The sequence below is a fragment of the Aquarana catesbeiana genome, linkage group LG11 (genome assembly GCF_042186555.1).
Source record: "Aquarana catesbeiana isolate 2022-GZ linkage group LG11, ASM4218655v1, whole genome shotgun sequence".
In the NCBI taxonomy this organism is placed as follows: Eukaryota; Metazoa; Chordata; class Amphibia; order Anura; family Ranidae; genus Aquarana; species Aquarana catesbeiana.
In genome coordinates this window covers 28,418,091-28,445,848 of record NC_133334.1, presented here as the reverse complement: position 1 = coordinate 28,445,848, position 27,758 = coordinate 28,418,091, and the positions used below count along the sequence as shown (strand labels likewise).

General features: G+C 44.2%; 1 protein-coding gene across 1 annotated transcript; it reads right to left on the bottom strand.

The window, feature by feature from the left end:
• LOC141111680 (tetratricopeptide repeat protein 17-like) lies at positions 1-27,138 on the bottom strand (the record flags this gene model as incomplete). Its single annotated transcript, XM_073603830.1, is given in 9 exon segments — positions 1-144; positions 5,847-5,966; positions 6,701-6,784; positions 9,841-10,000; positions 19,628-19,748; positions 22,374-22,536; positions 23,589-23,833; positions 25,174-25,308; positions 27,108-27,138. Coding segments are annotated over 9 exon segments (1,203 nt in total), but the record flags the coding sequence as incomplete, so codon positions are not given.
• Between the last annotated feature and the right edge of the window lie 620 nt (positions 27,139-27,758).

Sequence of the window (27,758 nt, the reverse complement as noted above, 5' to 3'; positions counted from 1 at the left end):
CATTGCTACATACACGTTGGCCAGTGTGAAGTGGTTCACCACAAAATGGGGAGCGATTTCTACCGCCATTGTGGCGACAATGATGGCGTCGTTCCATAGTTTGGCATTGTGAAAGATGTTTGCTAGGCTGATGAGGGGCACATCCTAAAAAAACAAAAAAAAACCACAAGTATACAGGATTAAGAAACATTTTTAGATCCAAATTCTTCCCTTAAGATAAGCAATGTCAGGCAGCTGGACAATTCATCTGAAATCTTTCATTCTTGGGCTGCAGCAGCTTGAATGGCTGTGCCACACAGACGCATGCAGTCGCCACACACAACTCTAAAGGAACGGCATGGTTATGCCGTTCCTTCAAAGCGCATGCGCCGATGGCATCGCCGGCTGTTTGCTGGAATACAGTGGGGACAGAAAGTATTCAGACCCCCTTACATTTTTCACTCTTTGTTATATTGCAGCCATTTGCTAAAATCATTTAAGTTCATTTTTTCCCTCATTAATGTACACACAGCACCCCATATTGACAGAAAAACACAGAATTGTTGACATTTTTGCAGATTTGTTAAAAAAGAAAAACTGAAATATCACATGGTCCTAAGTATTCAGACCCTTTGCTGTGACACTCATATATTTAACTCAGGTGCTGTCCATTTCTTCTGATCATCCTTGAGATGGTTCTACACCTTCATTTGAGTCCAGCTATGTTTGATTATACTGATTGGACTGGATTAGGAAAGCCACACACCTGTCTATATAAGACCCTACAGCTCACAGCGCATGTCAGAGCAAATGAGAATCATGAGGTCAAAGGAACTGCCTGAAGAGCTCAGAGACAGAATTGTGGCAAGGCACAGATCTGGCCAAGGTTACAAAAACATTTCTGCTGCACTTAAGGTTCCTAAGAGCACAGTGGCCTCCATAATCCTTAAATGGAAGACGTTTGGGACGACCAGAACCCTTCCTAGAGCTGGCCGTCCAGCCAAACTGAGCTATCGGGGGAGAAGAGCCTTGGTGAGAGAGGAAAAGAAGAACCCAAAGATCACTGTGGCTGAGCTCCAGAGATGCAGTCGGGAGATGGGAGAAAGTTGTAGAAAGTCAACCATCACTGCAGCCCTCCACCAGGACGACTGGTTGCAATTGAGGGAAAGATGCATGCGGCCAAGTACAGGGATATCCTGGACTAAAACTTTCTCCAGAGTGCTCAGGACCTCAGACTGGGCCGAAGGTTTACCTTCCAACAAGACAATGACCCTAAGCACACAGCTAAAATAACGAAGGAGTGGCTTCACAACAACTCCGTGACTGTTCTTGAATGGCCCAGCCAGAGCCCTGACTTAAACTCAATTGAGCATCTCTGGAGAGACCTAAAAATGGCCGTCCACCAACGTTTACCATCCAACCTGACAGAACTGGAGAGGATCTGCAAGGAGGAATGGCAGAGGATCCCCAAATCCAGGTGTGAAAAACTTGTCGCATCTTTCCCAAAAAGACTCATGGCTGTATTAGATCAAAAGGGGCTTCTACAAAATACTGAGCAAAGGGTCTGAATACTAAAGACCATGTGATATTTCAGTTTTTCTTTTTTATTAAATCTGCAAAGAGTTTTTCTGTCAATATGGGGTGCTGTGTGTACATTAATGAGGAAAAAAAAAAATGAACTTAAATGATTTTAGCAAATGGCTGCAATATAACAAAGAGTGAAAAATGTAAGGGGGTCTGAATACTTTCCGTCCCCACTGTATCTCCTAAATGGTGCACATTTAGGAGATCTTATTTTACCTACAGGTAAGCTTTATTATAAGCTTACCTGTAGCAAAAAAAAAAAAAAGAAAAAAAGAAAAAAGAAAAAGGAGTTTACTTCCACTTTAAAGAACCAAGTTGTGTGACCACTTGCAAAACCACTGTACCTGATGGATGTCAGGAATACTAAAACTTCCAACACTCACTGAGTCCTCCAACTTGACATACATGCAGTATTTAAACCCTGATAAAAAAGGAGGAGTGGCAGAGCCCCAGCAACACATTGATTTTTCATTTCACCTCAATATGAACTAAAAAAAAAAAAAAAAAAAAAAAAAAAAAAAACTTCTTTTGGAATTTACAACCATTTCTGATTTTGCTTTTATTACATCTTTCTATGCTTGGACCTTACCCGGCACCCCCCTCCCCCATCTTTAAGCTCTTGCTGTCAGCGCTATAGCTGAACGACGGCCACAGCGCGGACCTGATTTTCTGGGAGGCCGTCATATGACGACCTCCCCTGTGCACGCGCCCCCTGCAGGGCGCGCTGTGATCACCGAGTCACTGAGACTCGGGTGATCACCGGTCCGAGTAAGGGGCCGATCCTGACCCCTTACCATGTGATCAGCTGTCAGCCAATGACAGCTGATCACATGATGTAAACAAAAGCTCGGTAATGGGGTTTTTTTCTCCTCACGCTAACAGCGCGAGGAGAAAAAAAAGCTGATCACCAGCTTATCTACAAGGGACATCGGTCCCGAAGAGGAAGAGGCAATTATATGCCTCACCTGTGCCCACCAGTACCCTCTGCCAGTGCCACCTATTGCCACCTGCCAGTGTTACCTATCAATGCCCACAAGTGCCACCTATCAATGCCCACCAGTGGTGCCAATCAGTGCCACCTTAGCAGTGCTGCCCACTATCGGTGCCCATAAGTGCCGCCTCATCAGCGTACATCAATGAAGGAGAAAAATTACCTGCTTGCAAAATTTTATAACAAAATATATAAAAAAAAATGTAAAATTCGGTCTTTTAAAATTTTTTTTAAACAAAAAATAAAAACTGCAGAGGTGATCAAATACCACCAAAGAAAGCTCTATTTGTGGGGGAAAAAAATGATAAAAATGTAGCATGACCGCGCAATTGTTATTCAAAGTGCATCAGCGCTGAAAGCTGAAAATTGATCTGGACACTAGGGGGGGGGTTTAGGTGCCCAGTAAGCAAGTGGTTAAGGGACACCCCCGTTTTATGAGAGAAACCCCACCAGAGCTCAATGCACTAAACTGGCTTTCCACGATTACAGGATATTAACATCTAGAACAGTGATGGAGAACCTTTGCACTCCAGATGTTTTGGAACTACATTTCCCATGATGCTCTACGCTACACTGCAGAGTGCATGAGCATCATGGGAAATGTAGTTCCAAAACATCTGGGGTGCCAAGGTTCGCCATCACTGATCTAGAACCTCGCACTTACACATTTAATGAAAAATAGCGGCAGGCCACACTGCATAGTGGAATACCAGAGGAGCCTGTCAGAGCTCCTGTGCACTTGGGGGGAATAATTTTATGGAAGCCCATCAGAGCTCTGCTATTAACTAAAAAACGTTCCGTTTGTATTAGAAAAAAAAATGTGATCAAGTTATATATTTTGGCTCTCCTTGATCAGCCACATCCAGAAGTGAAAACGTATGTCCTGAGCCATAATGCTGCAGAGAAGAGCGGTCTCAACGCAGAAGTCAGATGCCCACCCCCTATGCGTGACAGCAAGAGCTCTCCAATCAACGGGGAGTATAAGCTCTGCTGATTGCAAAGCTTTAGTTGTGACTGAATTGAGGGTATGTCAGATTGCCGCAGATAGGCCGCTGCTTTCACACCGATAGCCGCACCCTCCTCTAGGGGAAGACTATTCCTCTCTTGATGTGGCTATCTTGCAAAGAGAGACAAAACTTTAGGATAGGAACACCTTCTGTTTTGATGTACATTAAATATATTTAGCTAAATTTAAAAAAAGGAGAGTTCAGTTGGGCTTTAAGGAGTTAAAAATATGTGCAAGCCCCGGCTGGTGCCTGGTAGGCTGATACTATCACTACATTATCCCCACGTTGTTGCCAACTTGACGTCTCATTCAAACAAACATAAATCGCTGGGCTAAAAAACAAACATAAGATGCTGCACCAGTTCTACTGCATTACTGTACAAAACTCTTTAATGAATTAAAAGATTAAAACCATCACACTCACAAAAAGGGAGCAATAACGCATTTCGAGGGACATGCCCTTTTCCTCAGAGCTCTGAGGAAGAGGGCATGTCTCCTGTAACCCGTCAGCTGTGCCCTATCTGATGGCTATGTGTCTGGTGGTGATTTGCATAATATAAGGCCAGTGTTATTTCTCCTTTTTGCGAATGTATTGGTTTTAATTTTTTAATTTATTAAACTACTTGCCGACCAGCTGCCATTGTTGCACAGCAACAGGTTGGCTCCCCTGCGTGAATCGCCGTAGCGGAGGTGCCCGCGGCGCGACGATGGAGCCAAAGCGTGGTGCCGGCGGCAGCGACGTCCGCCGGCGACCCGCGAACGCTCCTCAGAGAGCCAGAACGGGGATCTGTCAATGTAAACAGACGGATCCCTGCTCCGTCAGGGAAGTAGAGAGAGATCTGCTGTTCCTAGTGATCAGGAACAGCGATCTCTCTCTACTCCCAGTCATCCCCCCCCCCACAGTTAGAAAACACCTAAGACACAACCCTTTGATCGCCCCCTAGTGTTAACCCCTTTCCTGCCAGTGATATTCATACAGTAATCAGTGGCTATTTTTAGCTCTGATCACTTTATGTCAATGGTCTCAAAAAAGTGTCAAAAAGTGCCTGATCTGTCCCATGCAATGTCGCAAAAATTGCTGATAACCGCCGTTACTGGTAAAAAAAAATAAAAAATAAAAATGCCATAAATATATCCATTTTGTAGACGCTATAACTTGCGCAAACCAATCAATATACACTCATTGGGGTTTTTTTTACCAATAATATGTAGAAGAATACACATTGGCCTAAACTGATGAAGAAATTTGTTTGTTTTTTTGGGGGTTATTTATTAAAGCAAAAAAAAATATTGTTTTTTCTTCAAAATGGTCGCTCTTTTTTTTGTTTATAGTGCAAAAAAATAAAAACCGCAGAGGTGATCAAATACCACCAAAAGAAAGCTCTATTTGTGGGAAGAAAAGGACGTTTTGTTTGGGTACAGTGTCGCATTCCCGTGCAATTGTCAGTTAAAGCGGCGCAGTGCCGTATCTCAAAAAATGGCCTGGTCATTAAGGGGGCAAATCTTCCAGTCCTTAAGTGGTTAAAGAGTTATACAGAAATGCACTCGGCTGGTGCATCATTGTCTTGTGTTTGTTTTTAGCCCCGGTTTTCCCTGAATTTAAAGGGGCGTTTCGGCCGCTGTTTTTATTTTTTTTTTAAAGTCTGCAGCTACAAACACTGTAGCTGCTGACTTTTAATAAGGGCACTTACCTGGTCCAGCAGGCCCGCGATGTTGGCCCCCCCCGAGGCCGATCCAACCATCGGATCGGCTATCGGCACCGCCATCTTCACGAAGGGAAACAGGCAGTAGAGCCTTGCGGCTTCACTGCCCGTTTCCTACTGCCCATGCGCAAGTCGCACAGAGCTTTGTGAATGGCCCCATTGTTTTCTGGGACACACACATGTCCCAGAAGGCAACGGGGCCACTCACCGAAGAGGAGGAATTACCGCGGAATAGGAAGAGGCAGATTAGGAAGACTGCCTAGCAACAGGGGTTTCTGGTAAGTTAAAAAAAAAATTTTTTTTCAAATTTTTTTTTTTTTTTTTCAAATTTTTTTAAAGAATATTAATGCTATTTTTTATTTTAGGGTGGCCCTCCACTTTAAGAGGGCAGCAAGGCTTTGGTGCATACATTGGTGGTTCAAGTTTATGGAAACCCTACAGCGGTTCATTTTGGGTTGCTGAAGATGGAAGATCTCTCCATTTGGGCTCCATGATCATTGGACTGCCAGGAAGATGTAGCGCTGACTGTTTGCAAAACCTGAATCCCTGATGGAAGAAAATCTTGAATTGGACAATGACTGACCTTCATGTGATGAGGGGCGTAGTGCAAAGCTTGGCGTAAGCAGTCTATGGCTTTTTTTCCTTGACCTCTTACTCTCCAGTACAAAGCAGCCATACTGGATAAAACCCATGATGTCTGGTTCTACAGTGTGAGGAAAAAAAAGCAAAGGGATGAGGGGACATCAAACAGAAATGAACACTAAAAGCATATCTTGGCTTGTTACAATAAGGCATACGTTGTTCTGTATAAGGCCAGCCATAGACGGTTCAAATCTCAGCTGGTTCAGCACAAACGGCCGAGATTTGAACCGTGTGTGGGCAGGCTGAATGTACCAAGCTGATCGATCAACTTGGGTACAACCAGCCTGCCAGACTTACTTGCGATCATCGCTAGCAATAACGACTGTCTTCTCCGGACGGGACGGCTTCCCCCGCTGGGAGAACAATGTCTCGGCAGGAGGGATTCCCCTGTCAGCACAATCTGTGGTGATAAAAGAATAATGCGAATTTTGCACCATCTATGACCGGCCTAACTACCGGTAAGTCAGGTTGGCTTCTTTAACAATTTAATTTCCCTGCCATTCTGGAAATTACTTTATACTTCTAACTTGTGTTCTGTATTTCAGAAACTCAGCTGCTCCCTGATGACAGACAAGGTCCCGGCAGTGGCATGGGAAGCCTCGTGGTCTGTAATAACTGTCAATGCAAATCAAATGGTGTCCATGGCCACTGCCAAGACCTTGGCTCACATAAGGGCTGGGGGAGAGGGGAGCAGCTGAGTCTTTCTGGAATCCCAAAGCTTTCCAACACCCCCGACATAATTAATAATATTAATGACAGAAAAAAAACAAACAAACAAACAACAGCTTTAATCACCTTTTCCAGCATCTTCATTATTCTGGCTCCCACTTGCTCTAAAGATTGTGGAGGGTACTTGTCCTTACCAAGGTTCTGTAAAACCTGAAGGATAACACATAATGGCATCAACATCCTACCAGGGAGAATTCAGGTGTACTGCATGGGCAGAAAAGTTAGGAGACAAGATATGGGCAACAGTATGTGGACACATCTCCAAAAAAAATAAAATGGAGTTCAAGTGTTTCTAGTGAAGGGCACTGGTAATAGCAGCAAACGAGGGCACATTAGACCAGGCAGACAATTGGGCACTTCCAAACTGATCTAACAAATCATCTTTTGGCTGAATGGGCACAGATTCCCACAGACACATTCCAAAATCTTGAGGAAAGCTTTGAGGAGACAAACCCATTTTAATGGCCATGGTTTGGAATGGGGTGGCCAACAAGCTCAGGATGGTCCGGTGTTGGTCAATGGTTTAGTTTTGGTCCTGGTCTCAGTGTCGGTCCTGGTTCTGGTCCCAGTGTCAGTGTCGGTCCTGGTTCTGGTCCCAGTGTCGGTCCTGGTCCTGGTCCCAGTGTCGGTCCTGGTCCTGGTCCTGGTCCCAGTGTCGGTCCTGGTCCTGGTCCCAGTGTCGGTCCTGGTCCTGGTCCCAGTGTCGGTCCTGGTCCTGGTCCCAGTGTCGGTCTTGGTCCTGGTCCCAGTGTCGGTCCTGGTCCTGGTCCCAGTGTCGGTCTTGGTCCTGGTCCCAGTGTCGGTCCTGGTCCTGGTCCCAGTGTCGGTCTTGGTCCTGGTCCCAGTGTCGGTCCTGGTCCTGGTCCCAGTGTCGGTCTTGGTCCTGGTCCCAGTGTCGGTCCTGGTCCTGGTCCCAGTGTCCACAAACTCACGGCCAAATAATGCAGCACAAAGCAAAGACTGCAGCCAATCAGATCAATTCATAAGCAGCAATTGAAATACAAAAAAAAATTTCCCAGCACGCAACCTAACACAAATTAAGCTGTTTCATCATTTCAGATTTTGGAGGAATTTTATTATTGTTCAATGGGTTGCTGTGCCTATGTGCCCCTTTTCTTTTTCTAGTTAGAAATAAAATTTGAGCGACTTCCATTTTTGCTTTGTTGGATTTGTGCAGACATACACCGGAGGTCGGCTGCCTTTAGTAAGTCTTCTAGTGTTTCTGTACCATTAAAAGAGTATTTTATTTTTTTAAGAATCATACTTACCTAGGAGGATGCTGCACCTGTCCCTCACTGGCTCTAACACTGAGAACGGAGCGATCAAACACCACCATCAGTTACCGCTGTCTGCTCTGCTCCCCCCACACTCACTGGAGAGCTGGGCTGTGGAGTGGCTGGCTCAGGCTCTTAGCGTCTTGCCGAGAGGCTGAGCCAGGTGCCGGTCCAGGCATGTGGGCTGATCGAGACTTCATTGTCGCTATCTTACCCAAGCCTGGACCGGCTGGGTGACGTCAGCCACTGTCAGCTGAAAACGGGTCACAGGAGTGCAGAGGGATCCACAGGAGAAGTACAGTCAAACAAGATTTAGCTGTACTTCTCCTTTAGGGTAGATGGGGTTGTCTCCAGGGTATTTTCACAATCAATTTTTATCATTGCTATACAGTGGTACCTTGGATTACGAGCACAATCCGTTCCAGGAGAATGCTTGTAATCCAAAGCACTTGCATATCAAAGCGAGTTTTCCCATAGAAGTCAATGGAAACGAAGATAATTCGTTCCGCATTGATTTCTCTTGCATGCAATACCGCATGTGGCCAGAGGTGTGTGTGTGTGTGGGGGGGGGGGGGCGCCGGAGAGCCTCAGAAATACTCGGGGACACCTCGGCTGAACTCGGAAACACATTTCCGAACGGCTCCGAACTGTTCCGAGTGTCCCCGGCGCCCCCCGCACCTCTGGCCAAATGAGGTACTGCACACCCCATTGGCTTGAATCTTGCTCGTTTTGCGAGACAACACTCGCAAACAGAGTCAGGATTTAAAAAAAAAAAAAGTTGCTCGTCTTTCAAAACGCTCATTAACCGCGTTACTTGTAGACCAAGGTTCCACTGTATATCTGTACCAGGCCGGGAGCTCAGACAGTTTAAGGTGATAAGGTGATCGTAAAATTTTCTTTTAATAACACAGTAGCAGGGGCCAACGGCTCCCGCTGCAGCCTCCAGGTCCAGTGAGAGAGAGAGACAGTGGAGAGACAGTGGAGAGACAGTGGAGAGAGACGCTGCTCTCAGGCATACAGTGCTGGATCATAATCGGGCTCTGGTAAGTATTGGGGGGGGTTCTATACACAGGTGGGTTTTTTTTAACCTCAAAATGGTAGTAAACTTTGTTTTTCAAAAATTGCTGACAGGCAAGGTATTTATGACAGAAGGGAACCCTATCGGTCTCTTCCGTCATAAATCTTCCTTCCTCCTGCCTCTCATACGCATGCGCAGCTCAGTGGATTACGGCCTCAGATCTGTGCCGCGGTGATGCGACTCCTGCACACATGCACGGGAATGATGTCATCATGGTCCCGGCCAAACAGCTGAAGGCACAGAACCTGGAAGGAAGACAGGGGGGTGAAGATGGAAGGGCCTGCCGGATCGGTCACACCGCAGCGCTGGAGGGCACTGTTTCACAGGTAAGTGCTATAAATGTGCCAATATGCTGTGCATACTAGCACATTATGGCATAACCCACCTGGGGGGGGGCCCCTAAAAAGAGAAAAACAATCGAACTTAACTACCGCTTTAATGCAGAAAATGCATTAAGGTAAAAAAAAAAAAAAAAAAAAAAACCTTCCACCTTTACAACCACGTTAAATGTAGGTATTACACTGTGCAGAGATGCCTTGATGTAGCACTGAGGCTTCACATATACAAATATATAAAACATAATCAGCTCACCTGAGACTGGACAAATGAGGCGGAGATTTGTCTGTTCAGAACCACCCAGCACTTCAGGGGGGTCGAGAGAGTAATGAGAGCTACGGCAGGTATACCTACTTTATGAGGTTTTCTTCATATAAACAAATCACCTTATGAATTTTATGAAGGAGTCTAAGCTGAATATACATGGGGCCATTTTGATCTCCATCTGCTCTGGAACACTTGTCCCTCACTATATATACCATATATGAATTTAAGGTGGGTCTGGATATGGCCCTTACCTCTTTCAGCTGGCTCTCCCCAGTGTAGTGTATAGCAGCTCTATTGGCAACCCCGTACAGATGGTCCAGTGTATGCATGCTGGCCGCCATGTTGGCATTACAGAGAGGCTCCACCCCTGGTTCTTGCAGCGGAGTGGCAAAGTCCACATGTTCTGTAATGCTAAAGAGACAAATCCAAGAGTAAGAGAAGAACATTTCATTTGAAACTGATGGGTATGCAAACAATGCAAGGGTTTTTGTATATTACGTGAACAATTTGCCTTCATTTTCATTAACCGCTTCAGCCTCGGAAGATTTGGCTGCTCAATGACCAGGCCATTGTTTTGCGATTCGGCACTGCGACGCTTTAACTGACAATTGCGCGGTTCATTGGTATCAGTGAGGGGAATTATGCCCCATTGTTGGTATCCGTTAACCACTTAAGCCCCGGACCAATTGGCTGGCTAAAGACCAGAGCACTTTTTGCGTTTCGGCACTGCGTCGCTTTAACTGACAATTGCGCTGTCTTGCGATGCTGTACCCAAACAAAATTGATGTCCTTTTTTCCCCAACATATAAAGCTTTCTTTTGGTGGTATTTGATCATTTTTTGTTAAAAAAAAATTAAAAAAGACCGAATTTAAAATTTTTTTTTTATATATATATTTTGTTATAAAATTTTGCAAACAGGTAATTTTTCTCCTTCATTGATGTACGCTGATGAGGCGGCACTTATGGCAGTGATGGGCACTGATGGGTGGCAATAATTGGCACTATAAACAAAAAGAGCGACAATTTTGAAAAGAAAAACAATATTTTTTACTTTTTGCTATAATAAATATCCCCAAAAAAAAAAAAATTATTACAAATTTCTTCATCAGTTTAGGCCAATATGTATTCTTCTACATATTTTTGGTAAAAAAAACCCCGCAATAAGTGTATATTGATTGGTTTGCGCAAAAGTTATAGAGTCTACAAAATAGGGGATCACCTCTGCGGTTTTTATTTTTTGCGCTATAAACAAAAAAAGAGCGACAATTTTTGACGAAAAAAAAAAAAAAAAAAACACACACACAATATTTTGTACTTTTTGCTATAATAAATATCCCCATTTTTTTTAAAAAAAAAAAAGCTATTTTTTTTCTCAGTTTAGGCCGATCTGTATTCTTCTACACATTTTTGGTAATAAAAATCACAATAAGCGTATATTGATTGGTTTGCGCAAAAGTCATAGCGTCTACTAAATTGAAGATAGATTTATAGCATTTTTATGATTATTTTTTAATTGTTTACTAGTAATGGCGGCGATCTGTGATTTTTATCGTGACTGACATTAGGGCGAACACATCGGACACTTTTGACACATTTTTGGAACCAATGGCAATTATACAGCGATCAGTGCTATAAAAATGCATGAATTACTGTAAGAACTGTCACTGGCAGGGAAGGGGTTAACACTAGGGGGCGATCAAGGGGTTAACTGTGTTCCCTCTCTGTGTTCTAACTGAAGGGGGGATGGGACTGTCTAGGGGAGATGACAGATCGCTGTTCATACTTTGTATGGTTCTCGGTGTGTCACGAGCGATCGCGGGAGCCCGGCGGTCATCGCGCCCGCTGGGCACTCGCATCGGCTCCGGGGGCAGCAGCGGGCCCGAGCGCCCCTAGCGGCCACAGGGCGAAGCGACGTAACATAACGTCGTTTTGTCCAGCTGTGCCATTCTGCCGCAGTAAAACTGCGGCGGCTGGTCGGCAAGTGGTTAAAGTGGATGTAAACCTGACATTATTTTTTTTTTAATTAAGACTTGCACCTTGTACAGTAGAGGATTTCATGTCATCTGTGTCCAGTCTTGCCACGAAGAGTTAATCCAGCTGAGAGCAAACCTCTTATCTTTTTCAGTGAGATAAAAACTGACAGACACAGAAATAGGAGTCAGTTTCTCTCCCTTACTGTGAGTGGCAGGTGATTTACATATCTCATGCAGGAGCTGGAGAGAGACATTCTGTGTACTTCAGATCCCCTCATTTCTTCTCCAGCTCTCCCAGGATTGGCTGCTCCACAACTCGGCATGATTGGGCATGCTGAAGTCACGTGGTGACTTTTCTGGGTTTTGACTGGATGTTAGAGATCATAGCAGAAGTTCAGCGTAAGAAATACACAGGAGAAAATGCATGTTGACAAGGGGAGTGTAGAGGTGGGCGGAGAGTCTACTGACATCACGACTCCACCCACCGAGCTCCGGACAACAGACCCGCCCACAGAATCTGCAGTTTTGCGATTAGGAACTATCATCCCTCTCCTCCTGCAGGCAGCCCATCCCCCATACAGTTAGAAACACCTCCCAGGGAATACATTTAAAACCTTGAACGCTCCCTAGTGTTAACCCCTTCCCTGCCAGTGACATTTATACAGTAATCAGTGGCTATTTATTAGCTCTGGTCGCTGTATAAATGTCACTGGTCCCAAAAAAGTGTCAAGCGCCCGACCTGTCTGTCGCAGTCTCGCTAAAAATCGCAGATCAACACCATTACTATTAAAAAAAAAAAAAAGAAGGCAGGCATAAATCTATCCTATAGTTTGTAGACGCTATAACTTTTGCGCAAACCAATCAAAATACGCTTATTGCGATTTTTTTTTTACCAAAAATATGTAGCAGAATACATATTGGCCTAAACTGAGAAAGAATTTTTTTTAAACATTTTTTTTATTGTTTAATATAGCAAAAAGTAAAAAATAGTTTTTTTTCCAAAATTGTTGCTCCTTTTTTGTTTATAGCGCAAAAAATAAAAACCACAGAGGTGATCAAATACCACCAAAAGAAAACTCCATTTGTGGGGGGGGACATCAATTTTGTTTGGGTACAACGTCGCACGACCGCGCAATTGTCAGTTAAAGCAACGCAGTGCCGTATCGCAAAAAAAAATGGCCTGGTCATTAATGGGCCAAATCCTTCTGGTCCTTAAGTGGTTAAAGTGTTACAAAACCCAGGAGCCTGCAGTCACTATATCTGGTCTCCCACAGTACACAGAACACGGAAATGCAATAGTTTAAGTAAATATAAACTGCTAAATACCTTTTCTCATCAGCAGTATATAGCAGTCTTGTGACTTGTATCAGTGTCTGGTTAAAACTTGTAGTAGGAGTTTTCAATCTCCACGATCCTCTGTCTGGACAGTGCCGATTGGCCCTGTGCTGATCACATGCACTTTCCCCAAGAAAAAAAAAACAAAACTCTAGCAATAAACACCAAACCGAGCATGTGCAGCCTGACTCCTAACGCTCTGTTCTGTCAGTAGATGGGTTGGAGTCAGTTGAGGGGGGAGGAAGATCAGAGAGAAGACAGGATCACAAAACCTTTACACACAATGCAGAGGATTAACCCCTTAGGTTCTACAGTAAGTATAACAAGCATGCTTTACTGCATATGCAGACTGATTTTACTGTTGTGGGTAAGCTCTGACAAAAAAAAAAAAAAAAAAGCAAAAAAAAAAAAAAAAAATTGTCTTCTATGCAGAGCTTCATCAGATTTTTCATTTTTAGTAAACCAACCCCATAGTGATTTAGGACTATATACCACCTCCCTCTCTCCCCAACTTTATAACACTGGGTGCTGGGAACAATGCTAACTGATAAGAGTGCAGCAAAGGCATAAGAGATCACTGGATGTTATCAGCTTACTGGATTTCTGGCAGGTTCAACTGTTTTTGTTTTTTTTTTTTTAAAGTGGGAAAAAATTCCCATGCATATTTTTTACCTAAAGGAAAACCCAACATAAGGATTACCTATAGGGACAGTAAATGTCTTCTAAATGTGCACCGTTCAGCTGGTGACGTCACCAGCGCATGCTCTCTGAAGGAACGGCCACCCGGGCCATACCTTCAGAGTCCTCTGCCGTAAACAGCGGGTCTCTCTCACACATGCACGGGAGTGATGTCATCGCGGCTCCAGCCGCTCACACAGTCGGAGTCCGCGAACCTGGAAGGAGGACCGGGTGAAGAGGTGAAGATGGAAACGCCTTTAGCGGTGACAGCGCGTCGCTGGAGGGCTTTGTTCAAAGGGAAGTTTCACATAATGTGCTAGCATGCTAGGCATATAAGCACAATTATGACATTGCCTTGCAGGTTGCAAAAAAAGAAAAAAGAAAAACAAAAAAAAAACAAAACAAAACAAAAAAAAAAACACAGCGGTTTACTACCGCTTTAATATTTATTCAAACGAATATAGCAAAACACTTTCAGCCCCCGTTCACACCAGTGTGCAGTGCGATTGGACATGAGATTTGACAGTTCCAAATTGAATGACAAGTCGCAACCCATTGTCGGCAATGGAACCGTTCACATTGTCGATTTCATGTGCAACTTGCATTGACATCGGTGCACGAAAATCGCACAGATGTCAGCAAGCCGCAGATGAAATCGCACTGGCCGGCGGTTTCGAAATCATGATGGAGCGTGATTTCAAAGCCGCATTCAGTGTGAACAGGGACTTAACGGCATATTTACCAGATTGTATTGGACCAAATAAATTAAAAAATTCATTGATTCAGTCATAATACTTCACTTGTCATAGGAGAAGTTCTGCATTGTGGGCACCACTTTAGAAGCCCAGTGGTTGCTGTAGTTTATTCAGCAGGCAGTGGGATAGAGCAGTGATAATATGTACAGGTTTATTAACAGCCAATAAGATTTCAGCTTACTGAAGTCTGATCACTGATAAAAAGTGCAAACCCTCTGTTATGAATTCTGGGTTGAAAGACCGGATTCCTTCATTGAGGACTGCACTGCTGACCTCCTTCCAATAACACAAGTCACAAGACTGCCATGCCGATCCTCTGGATTCTATACTTTCCATGGCACTCGCCTAGAAAAAAAAATGTGCTGACCCGGGCTGAGCGCTCATTTCAAAAGTGCCCAGCAGTTTTAGGAAGGCATGTACCTGTAAATAAGAGAATACTTACCTTTTCTGCTGCCCGTGTCACTGAACTCCGCACCATTGCTGAGAAATGTATTCTCTGCTGGGGAACTGACACTCTGAGGAGTCTGCTGGATCCCCCGCAGTTCTCACTGGTTCCTCTTGGGGTTGTAAAGGTTCCTTCTTTTTTTCCTTCAAAATAACATGTTATACTTACCTCCTCTGTGCAAGGGTTTTGCACAGAGCGCCCCCCACCCTCCTCTTCTGGGGTCCCCCAGCGGCGCTCCTGGCTCCTCCTCTTCCTCTTCACGAGAGCCCCCAGGGAGAGCCGCACTCTAATAGGGGCACCGATGTGGGCACGCTCCCAACTTGGCCCCGCCCCCCAGCTCCTGTGTCACTAGATTTGATTGACAGCAGTGGGAGCCAAAGGCTCCTGCTGATATCAATCTATCCAATGAAGATTGGAGACAGCTGCTGTGTACATCTACTTTGCTGGAAAGATCGGGTTCAGGTAAGTAAAAGGGAGGCTGCTGCACTAGAGAAGTTTTTTCACCTTAAAGCATAGAATGCATTAAGGTGAAAAAACCTTGAGGGTTTACAACCACCTTTAACATCATTAAAGGATTTAGCAGTGATGGTGAGGCTGGAAGGAGGAGCTAGTGAGAGATGCGGGAACCTGGTAGGTTGACACTCCAGGAAGTGTTGGTTGCTCTGTAGGACTTCTGGGTACTATTTCTCAGCATCAGAGGGGAGTTCATTTGCACGGGCAGCAGGAGAGTGAAGTATTCCCTTTCTCCCTAAAGCGAAGCTCCAATTAAAAAAAAAAAAAATAAAAGTCAGCGGCTACAAATACTGCAGCTGCTGACTTTTAATAAAATCGGACACTTACCTGTCCCAGCGATGCGGGAGAAGCCCCGCTCGTCTCCCCCTCTTCTCTGCGGCGCCGGCATTGTCACTCTGGGCACTCAGCTGTTGGCTTCACAGCCGGGTACGCACTGCACATGCCTGAGCCGCGCTGTGACTGGCCGGGCAATCATCTGGGACCTGTGACGTGTCCCAGATGATTGCCCGAGAGGGAGAGGGGGGAGGTGATCTTACGTCCGGCGCCGTGGTGCTCCGGGAGGAAGTGGGAGCTGGAACCCTCTAAAAAGAGGGGTTCCGTCCCCCCCCCCCCCAAAAAAAAATGGCATGTCAGGGGGTCACCTTCCTTTAAAGTGGAAGTTCCATTTTTGGGTAGAACTCCGCTTTAACATGTATCCCAATCTGTCCAACTATCTCCTACTCGAGTCCACCTTTAAGGCGATCCCTGAAAACCCATCCTGCTACTACCTAAGAACTGAACATTTATTTGCACCATCAGATCCCCCCCCCCTCCCCCCACAGTTATTAGCTTTTATTTCACCTTTCACACTCCCTTTCAGAATGTAAGCTCTAATGAGCGGGGCCCTTCTTGTACTGAATCTTATTTCAGCTGTACTGTCTGCCTTCATTTTTGTAAAGCAACATGCAAACTGTTAGCACTATATACAGTGCTGTGAAAAAGCATGTACTCCTAATTATTATTATTTTTTGCATATTTATCAATATGATTCAGATTTTTTCAGAGAATTTAAAAAAGACAAGTGAAATCCAAAATGCAGTTTTTTTTGCAGAGAACGCAACGTTATAGCAAATTTTAAGGCTTCATTCACGCAGCATTTTAACCCCAGCTGCTGGAAGAATCCAGTGGATTCCTGCAGATGGATTCACAGGTGGATGAAGATAGTGTTAGATGCTCAGCCTGTATAAAGCAACGACAGACTGACAGGGGCCGTGCCCACAGCTGGTAATTGTGTGCAATTTGTACACACAACACTCTCCTGCATAGGTTGAGGAACAGAGGATTGCCCCCGGACATCATACACTTCTGTATCCAGGGGGATTATCTGTCTCTAAATATTATACATATATAGGATTACATGTGAACACCCACAGCAGCTGTAAGCCTGTCATTGCATTGTACATGCTGATGGCCACAACGGTCTGCAAGCACCCCTGAATCCAGCAGCGGGAATTCACTGGATCCTTCCTGCAGCTAGAGTCGAAATGTCATGTGACTAGGCCCTAAAGCAGGCATATGCAATTAGCGGACCTCCAGCTGTTGCAAAACTACAAGTCCCATCATGCCTCTGCCTCTGGGTGTCATGCTTGTGACTGTCAGAGTCTTGCTGTGCCTCATGGGGCTTGTAGTTCTGCAACAGCTGGAGGTCCGCTAACTGCATATCCGTGTCCTAAAGCGTTTGTAAACCTAAATGCTGTTTTTACAAATGTAGGCTGGGAATTTCCTGTTAGAGGGCAGCGTATTAAAAAAAAAAAAAAAATGCTTTCAAATACCAATATTCCATGTTTTTTGCCCCAGGTCGCAGCACTGCCTTGCTCTTTCTCTAATCGGAAACGTCCTGGGCGGTGGGTGGGGCCAGTCTGCCCTGCCATGAATTGCAATGACAGGTGGAATCACTGTCAATCTTACCTGTCCTCTCAGGCTGCCCAGCTGCCTATGTCACCAGTAGTGTTCAATTCCTCCTGTCATTGCAATTCAGCAGACTTGTCCCACCCACCGCCTTGGTCGTTCGGATAGTGATCCATGGCAATGTGAAGTGGTGCAGAGGACCCTGCAGATCGTCGACACCGCTAACAAGCAAGTGACCTTAATGTGGACTTGGAGCGGCACTCAAAAGGTAGGGACTCTGTTCCCGTGATCGCAAAAGTAACGAGGTGCATGTGTGCCGATATACTCATCGAAAGACATGTAAGCAGTAAATAGATAAGCAATGCAAGAATACCAATGCGCAAACCACTCTAAAAGAAATATATATGAAAGAATAGCTGCCAACATCACAAGGTGCCCTCACACTGCATAAATGGATAAAGAAAAATAATGTGGCGCATATTCAGTGTAAACAGTGATAAATATAAAGTGCAATGTTCAAAAGTGCAAAAATCAGAAGAACTTCATATAATATGATCTTGCATACAACTGTGCAAAGAAATTTCCAAAAGTGCAAAAGGTGCATCAAAATATTAATAAGTACATAAAAATGAATGTCCAATCAAAAAGTGACAAAAAATAATATATAAAGTGCTTGTGCAAATAAACAGGAAACATCCAAAGTGTTGTCACCATCCACTCAGTAATGTCCAATCATGGATAATAGAAAGTTAATAAAGTAAAGTGCTTTGTGCAAGGGAAAAAAAAAAAAAGGAAATCATCCAATTTATCCAAGTGTTGTCACCATCCGCTGTGTACCAATAGTTTGCCCCAGCCTCTCGCCTCATACAGAGACCCCTACGGGTCTAGTCAAGCCTCTTGTAAAGATGATTCCCCAGCAAACTGTTGATCTCCAGAGGTATCCACAGACTGCTCCCATATAGGGATCACTTTCGTGGCTCATCAAGTAAAGCTTACATGGAATGAGAGAAGGTGGGCTCCATAGTGCAGTAATCCAATAAAAGTTTATTTTAAAACACACGTAGTAACTTAGTTAAAAACGATGCAAACAGCTTCACAAATGATAGGACTTCCGGTCTCGGCTGCGACCGGAAGTGACGAAACCTGGCTCCTCCCTTACGCGTTGCGTCACTGAACACGTCACTTCATCAAACGGGTATGGAGCCTTATTGCCTTACCTCTACCCTTCTCCAGAAAAACATCACAGGTTTGTCAGGAGCCAGAATGATGAATCATTGTCCCATCTTTACAAGAGGGTTTGACTAGACCTGTAGGGGCCTCTGTATGAGGCGAGAGGCTGGGGCAAACTATTGGTACACAGCGGATGGTGACAACACTTGGATGAATTGGATGTCTTCCATTTTTTTCTTGCACAAAGCACTTTACTTTATTAACTATCTAATATCCACGATTGGACATTACTGAGCGGATGGTGACAACACTTTGGATGAATTGGATGTTTCCTGTTTATTTGCACAAGCACTTTATATATTATTTCTTCTATATTTCTATATTATTTCAACTGTGCAAAGAAATTTCCAAAAGTGCAAAAAATCAGAAGAACTTCATATAATATGATCTTGCATACAACTGTGTAAAGAAATTTCCAAAAGTGCAAAAGGTGCATCAAAGTATTAATAAGTACATAAAAATGAATGTCCAATCAAAAAGTGAAAAAAAATAATATATAAAGTGCTTGTGCAAATAAATAGGAAACATCCAATTCATCCAAAGTGTTGTTTATTTGCACAAGCACTTTTTATATTATTTTTTGTCACTTTTTGATTGGACATTCATTTTTATGTACTTATTAATACTTTGATGGACCTTTGGAAATTTCTTTGTATGCAAGATCATATTATATGAAGTTCTTCTGATTTGCACTTTTGAACATTGCACTTTATATTTATTACTGTTTACACTGAATATGCGCCACATTATTTTTCTTTATCCAGTAAATAGATAAGAACGTCCCTCTCCCAGCAAGTGTAACAATGAAGTATGGAGCAACCTCTGTCCCCCACCCCCCCCGAAGCATTTTTCCGCACCCATGGATGCTTAGTCATAGTCCCTGGTGGGAGGAGTAAAATGTGTTGGTGGGCGTGGTTTCTTGGTGGAGACATGTAGGCGGTGGACGCTCAATACTTCGGTGTTCCACTAGCGGGTGGGTTAGACTGGTCGGGAGAGCGGTCTCTTCTCCATTTACTGCAAGCAGGGAGGAAGTCACTGGCAGGATCAACATTTCATCCAAATACATTGCATTAAAAAAAAAAAGGCACACCATGTTTATTGTAGAGACTGCTTTTTTTTTTGGAGGGGGGGGTTTACAACTGCTTAAACTAAAAAGCTGTGATCCCCCTCCAAAATGAACAGTTCTAGAAGGATAACCCTACTGCCCAAAATTGTACTTACTCTATATTTTTAGCGGATACAGCCAGCCACGTGCTGGCTACTGTAGACAATTCAACGCGGCGCAATTTCAGGCACTCGTCTGGACTCGGCCATCCCAGGCTGCGGTAATCCGGTCGTCTGCCTGCGTGAGATGTGCACAAGAGAGTCAAAATATAAGAGAAATCCAAGCCAGGACATGATTAAAAAGTCTCTGTTCGCTTCTACTGAAGATTCCACAGCAAAAAAACGACACTTCCGGTAGTATTAATCGCCTCCTCCCCACCTGAGCTCAGTGGTTTCTCCCGCCGACCCCTACATCACTATAGGGTGGTATAGCAGTGGTGGGAGGAACCACTGAGGATAGCCACAAACCAAGACTCTCCCGTCAAGACACTCGTGTTGTGTTGGTTTATGAAGATTCTTCAAATTGAGGATTTCACTGCAGAAGCAATTGGCCGGGCCGACAGCAGAAGAGGCAACTATCTAACCTGATCCTTAAAAGGTGCAGCTTCATTTTTTTATATTCAACCTAGGGGTCAGAAACTGGTTGATTGTAGCCACCCGTCAGGGAAGATTGTGACCCCCCGCTGTGCCGCCAGCTCCTGTCCTCAGATTAGAGAGGCAATTAGCAATATGGTTGGACCTTGCGAACTAGAAAACCAAATGGCAATCGGCAAAGAAAGGCCCTGACCAGCTAATACTTCCAAATCACAAGATGTGTCTATGATAAAGCAGCGACAAAAGGGAACTGGTGGGCCCCGGTGGGACTTGTGTTGCAGATCAAGTCTCTGCAGGCTGGGAGTGTGTAAAAGGACAGGTTTGCTGCCAGGGGGAAGCAGGCTGCACAAGTGTGCCAGCTGTAATGACAGGTCATCAGTGCTGGGCTGGCAATGTTATAAGAGGAATTGGCAGTTTTCTGCTGCCTACAATGCGAATGAGTGTGTACCCAGACTTCTGCACTGTGCATGACATACTAACGACCCCGGCACTCTGTTACTTACCTCCAGACCTCTGCACATTGCGTTAAATAGAAAGCACAAAAAAGGAGGACGCCTCTAAGTGCAGCATAAACAAATTTATTGACCCAAAGATATTAAAAACACTCACATTTGTAAATGGTGTGAAAGGATGTCATGTACATAAAAAGGAGCATCCTGGTCACAGGCATCAGAGGATTGATCCAAGTACACGAAGGTGCCGAGCCTTTGATGGGCATAATGGAGAACAGAGCATAGATTCACAATCGGCATAGCTCAACGGAGCCGACCCGTGAGAATCTGACAGTGTTGAAATCCGCTGTGACGTCAGAGGCATGCAAGGGGCGTGATTACGCATTTTGAGGCGGTACCGCCTCTTTTTTTTAAACCTATCAGCAAATCAATAAATGTGTTTATGCTGAACTTAGGAGGTGCCCTCCTGTGTCCTATGTATGGCAGATTAACCTTCTATATGGAGAGGAGCTACCCCAAAGAGTTTTGCAATTCTGCCCCCCCCCCCAAAGAGTTTTGCAATTCTGCCCCCCCCCAAGGAGTTTTGCAATTCTGCCCCCCCCCCCAAGGAGTTTTGCAATTCTGCCCCCCCCCCAAGGAGTTTTGCAAGTCTGCCCCCCCCCCAAGGAGTTTTGCAAGTCTGCCCCCCCCCCAAGGAGTTTTGCAATTCTGGCCCCCCCCCAAGGAGTTTTGCAATTCTGGCCCCCCCCCAAGGAGTTTTGCAATTCTGGCCCCCCCAAGGAGTTTTGCAATTCTGGCCCCCCCAAGGAGTTTTGCAATTCTGGCCCCCCCAAGGAGTTTTGCAATTCTGGCCCCCCCAAGGAGTTTTGCAATTCTGGCCACCCCAAGGAGTTTTGCAATTCTGGCCCCCCCAAGGAGTTTTGCAATTCTGGCCCCCCCAAGGAGTTTTACAATTCTGGCCCCCCCCAAGGAGTTCTGCCGCTCTGCCCACCAAGGAGTTCTGCCGCTCTGCCCCCCAAGAAGTTCTGCCGCTCTGCCCACCAAGGAGTTCTACCGCTCTGCCCACCAAGGAGTTCTACCGCTCTGCCCTCTGGGTGAGGTTAGATCTCTTCCATGATGTTTGGGCAGATCTCTGCCTCTCCAAGGTTATCTACCACTGGTTTGGATGAGAGTGTCGATTAAATCTGCTTGTTTGAAATTAATTTTGGACTTGCATGGCTTATTAAAAGGGGTTTATTCAAGTAGGAAATAAACATGCTGGTTGTCAAAGGATCCCCTAAAAATGGGTTTGCTCGTTTTCTTTGGATTGTCATAATGAAAAAGTCCTGGGACTTCTACATTTTTCCTGTGGAGCTCTCGTTAGTCTATGTGAAAGTGTATTATTCAAAATGACATTGTGTAGGATATGAATTACCTAATTACAATAGCAGACCCAAAAAAAACAAATAAAAATGCACTGCGTAACAGTAAAGCCGGACATAGATGGATCGAATCTCTGCCGGTTCGATGTGGCCGAGGTTTGATCCATTTATGGGAAGGCTGGTTGTACTGAAGTCGATCCATGGTTTGACTTCAGTACAACCAGCCTGTCAGGTTTTTTTACATGCGATCACTGCCGGTGGCTTTGTATTCTGTCGGCAGGGAAGGCTTCTTGGTGGCAGAACACAGTAGCGCTACGTTGAGAGATTTCCACTTCATCAACATTGAATGTGATTGATGGGGGAATAGAGTAATATACTTTATTGGTCACCAATAAATTTGTACATATGGTCACCTTTTATTCAGTGCAGAACAGAGTGGAATAAAAGGTATTCTACCTTGTGGACCTGGAGCAGGTATTTTTGGACCACTAATTTCCAGTGCAGCTTGCAAGTCATCACTTCCTCCATCAACAGTATCTTCATAAGCCCCATATGGGAGGTCGGCCATATTAGTACGATCTAATTTTGGCTTCTTAAGACGTTTGACTTGAAAAGTAATCTGCAAAATATTAAACAAAGTAAAGGATTTATTTTTTTTACATAGTTACATCATTCCGGCTTGGACCAATGTAACTGGGATCTCTATAGAAGCTGGAAATCAATTAAGCCGGCACCGATAACTCCAACGATCTCCGCTTGCTCCCGGGTTCCATGCCATTCAGGGAACACTTTGCATTGTCTCAACGAATGTAAAGCATTCACTGATTGCACAAGGTAGGGAAGTGGAACGGTGATGTGAATACATACATACGCGGAAGCCATACCTAGAATTCTTCTTTATTAACTTAAAGCAGAACTAAACGCAACCACCAGAGATGTGCCAGAGATGCGGTATATAGTGCAGTAATTTATTATTAAGGTAATTGTAAAGTCTCTCTTTTTTTTTTATAAATAACAAACATGTCATACTTACCTGCTGTGTACAGTTGTATTTACACAGGGCAGCCCGGATCCTCCTCTTCTCAGGTCCCTCTTCATTGCTCCTGGCCCCTCCCTCCTGTCGAGTGCCCCCACAGCAAGCAGCTTGCTATTGGGGCACCCGAGCTGCAGCTCCACGTGCCCATTCAGACACGGAGCTGCCATTCTGCCCCACCCTCTTTCTCCCCTGATTGGCTGGCTGACTGACAGCCGTGGGAGTCAATGGCGCCACTGCTGTCTCTCAGCCAATCAGGGTGGAGAGTCCCGTATGGCGGAGGCACTCATGGACATCGCTGAACAGAAAGGGGGCTCAGTTAGGCATTAGGGAGGCTGCTACACACAGAAGCACAGATTTATATATACACAAACACAATATATATATATATATATATATATATATATATATATATATATATATATATATACATATATATACATACACACACACACACACACTTTATTTATACATATATAAACAAATAAAACAGCCACATAGTATTGACAGCAGCGTATCCCCTGAGGACGTGTGTACGAAACATGTTGGGAGGGGCCTTACGTGCCGACGTCACACAGTTATTTTTTAGCAGCCATAAGAAAAAAAACAAAAACAAAAAAAAAAAAAACGGTCCATACCCATTCAGCTTCATCATCATCATCACAGTCGCCAAAGCAGGAGCCCGACTGGCCATCCTGAGCCCCTTTCTTCAACACTCTTATTCCCTGAAGGTCCATTCGCCTGCCTTTAAGCTCCAGGGCACCTTCAAAGGCTTCTAGGGGCCAGGAGTTTTCAAACTCGTCTACGAGGGCCAGCATCTCTTCAGACATTGGATCCTCAGGGGCGGGTTCCTCTGTATTGTTTGATTCAGCTAAGACAACATCTGGGGGGGGGGGGGAGGAAATCAGAAAGTAGGGGGAAAAAAAAGGGTGACAAAGGGATATTCCATGCTAATAAATGCTGTATTATGTGCTACGCTCCCAGTTATATCCTATTACCTATAGAAGCTTTAGAACACTTCATAACGGTATTTACAGTAACCACAGGGATATCTACCTCTTCTTTGCACTTTGACTTTCTCATGTTCCTTTCTTGTAAGCTTGGTGTCCCTTTATCCTTTAACCTAGTGGTCATCAACTCCTGATAGCAGTATTCTAGTCTGCATTTCCCCAAGGTAATACATAAAACCTGGCCTGTTAGTGGGTCCTGAGGACAGGAGTTGATGACCACTGCTTTAACCTCTTGCAAACCATGTATTGCGTATATGCAGCAACAAGAAAGGTGGGCTTTAAAGAACCATCTACTGCACATGTGCATTCATTATTGGAATGAGGTTTTTGCACAGACAGTACCCCTCCAGCACAATGATAAACTTTCAGGGGGGACAACAGCCAAGGAATCTCATTGGAAGCCAGTGGGGTGGGTTTCCAATCATATGGCTGCTGGGAGGGCCAATCACATCGGTCACATGATACAGAAGCCACGCCGTCTCCCAGGCATTAAAGCTCACCTAAAGGGGTGAAAGGGTTAAACTTCATTTGCATCTACTGCTGCCATTGATCATGTGTTCAGGGAACTAATGAATATGTCTTCTACCCTCTGTGTTGTTAAAGGAAGGGGAGGGCTCACAGATGTGAACATACAGGGGGCGTCATTTACTAAAACTGGAAAGTGTAACATCTGGTGCAGCTGTACATAGAACCCAATCCGCTTCAGGGTTTTATTGTCAAAGTTTAATTGAAGAAGCTGAAGTTATAAGTTGATTGGTTATCATGGACAGCTGCACCATATTCCGAGTGCTCCAGTTAGTAAATCTCCCCCACAAGGTTTACATCACGGGATTACGGTCTGGTCTTTCTTGAACCAATCACAGAGATCCTAAAGGTACAGAACCCCTCGTTATGTCTCTGTACACAGTGCCTGTGAACCGAGTCGTCCAAGGGTGGACAGATATTACCAAGCACAACCACTGCCTGAAAAGCAACTCCATTGCAATGCTTCCATGCAATCCATAGTTCTGGTCTAGTATTTTCGACAAGCTTATGTAAATGTAGTGGTCAGGTCACAAACATTGGCCATATAGTGTATATCCAATGTGCCCCTCATATCAACCTCTGTATGTCCTTCCTCATCTATATTCTGATTGATGGGGTCACTCCACCCTCCCTCTATTTCTGAACTTTTGTCATTTCCAAGAAGGCATGAAATCAGACTGATGCTTACTCTCGAGATGCAGCGAGGAGCTCGTACTTGGGTCTGTCCCCAGGTCCTCTGAAGTCTTTTCTTCTTCTTGAGAGTAAGTTTGGAAGTATTTCTGTGCATTGTGCTCCCCATCGTTCAAGTGAGATTGGCAATGTCCTGTTAACAGAAGCCGAAAAAAATGTAATTCAGAAAAAAAGACCACAAGCCTATTAGAGATCTCCAAGTATCCAATATTGAATAATTCCTCTAAACCAGGGGTCTACAAAAACGTATTACACAAAGGCCTAGTCTACTGTCCTGCAAACTTTAGGGGGAGCGGACTGTGGCCAGTGGGAGAAAACAATGCCTCATCATTGGTATTAAGAAGGAATAGTGTCTCATTGTGGGTTTCAGTGGGAGGAAAAGTGCCCCATCATTGGTTTCAGTGGGAGGAACAGTGCTCCATCATTGGTATCAGTGGGAGGAACAGTGCACCATCATTGGTTTCAGTGGGAGGAATAGAGCCCCGTCATTGGTTTCAGTGAGAGGAATAGAGCCCCGTCATTGGTTTCAGTGAGAGGAATAGAGCCCCGTCATTGGTTTCAGTGAGAGGAATAGAGCCCCGTCATTGGTTTCAGTGCCCCATCATTGGTATCAGTAGAAGGAATAGTGCACCATCATTGGGATCAGTAGGAGGCATATTGCCCCATCATTAGAAACAGTGGGAGAAATAGTGCCCCGTCATTGGAAATATTAGTGCCTCATCATTGGTGTTATTGGGAGGAACAGTACTCCATCATTGGTATTAGTGGAAGGAATGGTACCCCATCATTGGTGTCATTGGAAATAATATTGTCCCATCATTAGTGTCAGTGAGAGGATTAGTACACCATTGTCTGCAAGAACTATGCCCCACTGTTGCTGACAGTAGGAAGAAATAATGCCCCAAGGGCCAGAAAATAAGCAAAGGGCCTTATCCCAGCCCCCAGGTTGCAGTTTGGAGATCACTGCTCTGAATTGAAGGACAGTATAACGATAGTTAGAGATGAGTTCAATTGTAAGTGATAATTTCCTTGAAATTTCACTGAAAATTATGCCATTTTGGCAAAATGCATTGCTGTCAATACACAAGGTAAAAATAAAGCTTGTTTTTAAAGCCCAACTGAACTTTCTATTTAAACCAGCAAAATGTTATCAGGGACCATGAATCAGACAGAGACAGAAGTATAGTTTAATCACACTTGTATAATAATAATAATAATAATAATAATAATAATAATAATAATAAGGTAAACAGAGTAAGCGTAGTCAAAACAAGCCAGAGTTCAGTAACCGGATCGGGTAGTCAGCCAAGCCAACGTCAGAGAGCCAGAGATAAACGTAAATAGTACAGCAAGCAGGATCAGGAGCCAGAAGGAACGTCAGCCAAGCAAGTCTTCAACAGGAATGCAGGAGAAAGTTTCTATGATGTTGACAAAGGCGAAGGCAGAGATCAAGTGAGCTGGATGACTTTAAGTAGGCAGGACTGATTAGCAGAATCAACAACAGCTGGGTAACTGTGGAGAGAGATGGGAGCTGGCAATAAGCTGACAGCTGAGCAGCTAGCTCAGAGAAGGAAGGGCTGAGCCCAGCCCTGACAAATGTCCTCCAAATGCATCCACAATCTAGTCTCACCACACAAGACTCCATTGCTGAAGAAGCATGTTGAAGCTTGTTTAAAGTTTGCTGCACAACATTTAAAACAAGCTTGTGAAATACTGGGAAAATATAGTCTGGTCAGATGAGACCAACATTGAACTATTTGGATACTATAATACACACCATGTTTGGATGTCAAATGGCACATCACCCCAAAAACACCCCCCATACCAACAGTGATGTTTCGAGGTAGGAACATCATGGTGTGGGGCTGTTTTCCAGCGTACTGTACTGGCAAACTTCATATCATTGAAGGAAGGATGGATGGAAAAATGTACCAAAACATTCTTTATAAATATCTGCTGCCATCTACCAGGATGATGAAGATGAAACGAGGGTGGACATTTCAGCAAGACATAGAAGAGGCCCACGGAACCTTCAAGACTTGAAGACTTGTTTATGTAGAAGAATGGGCCAAAATCACACCTGAGCAACGCATGCAACTAGTTTCTCCATACAGGAGTCTTGAAGCCGTCATTACCAACAAAGGATTTTGTACGAAGTTTTAAATAAATTTCAGTTGGCATGTTCAATACTTTTTCCATGTGTGATTCCATTTTATAACACAGAACTTAATTTCTGAACATATTTCTTTTGATGTCTTTGTATGTATGGACTGCAGGGGTTGTTACCGACATGTGGAAAAAAATGTCATGTTAATAGCACCTTTAGAGAGAGATTTACCTAGAAAAATGGTGACGCGTACTTATTTTAATACTTGAATACTTATTTTCCCACTGTATCTATATATGTATGAATGAGATATTATATATATGAATGAGAGAGAGAGAGATAGATATCTATTTCTCTCTCTCTCTCATAGATAGATAGATAGATAGATCTCTCTATCTATATCTATATATCTATATCTATATATATATAGTTCTACAAAGGTCAAAGTTTTCCAGAAACGATGAGCCAGACAATGT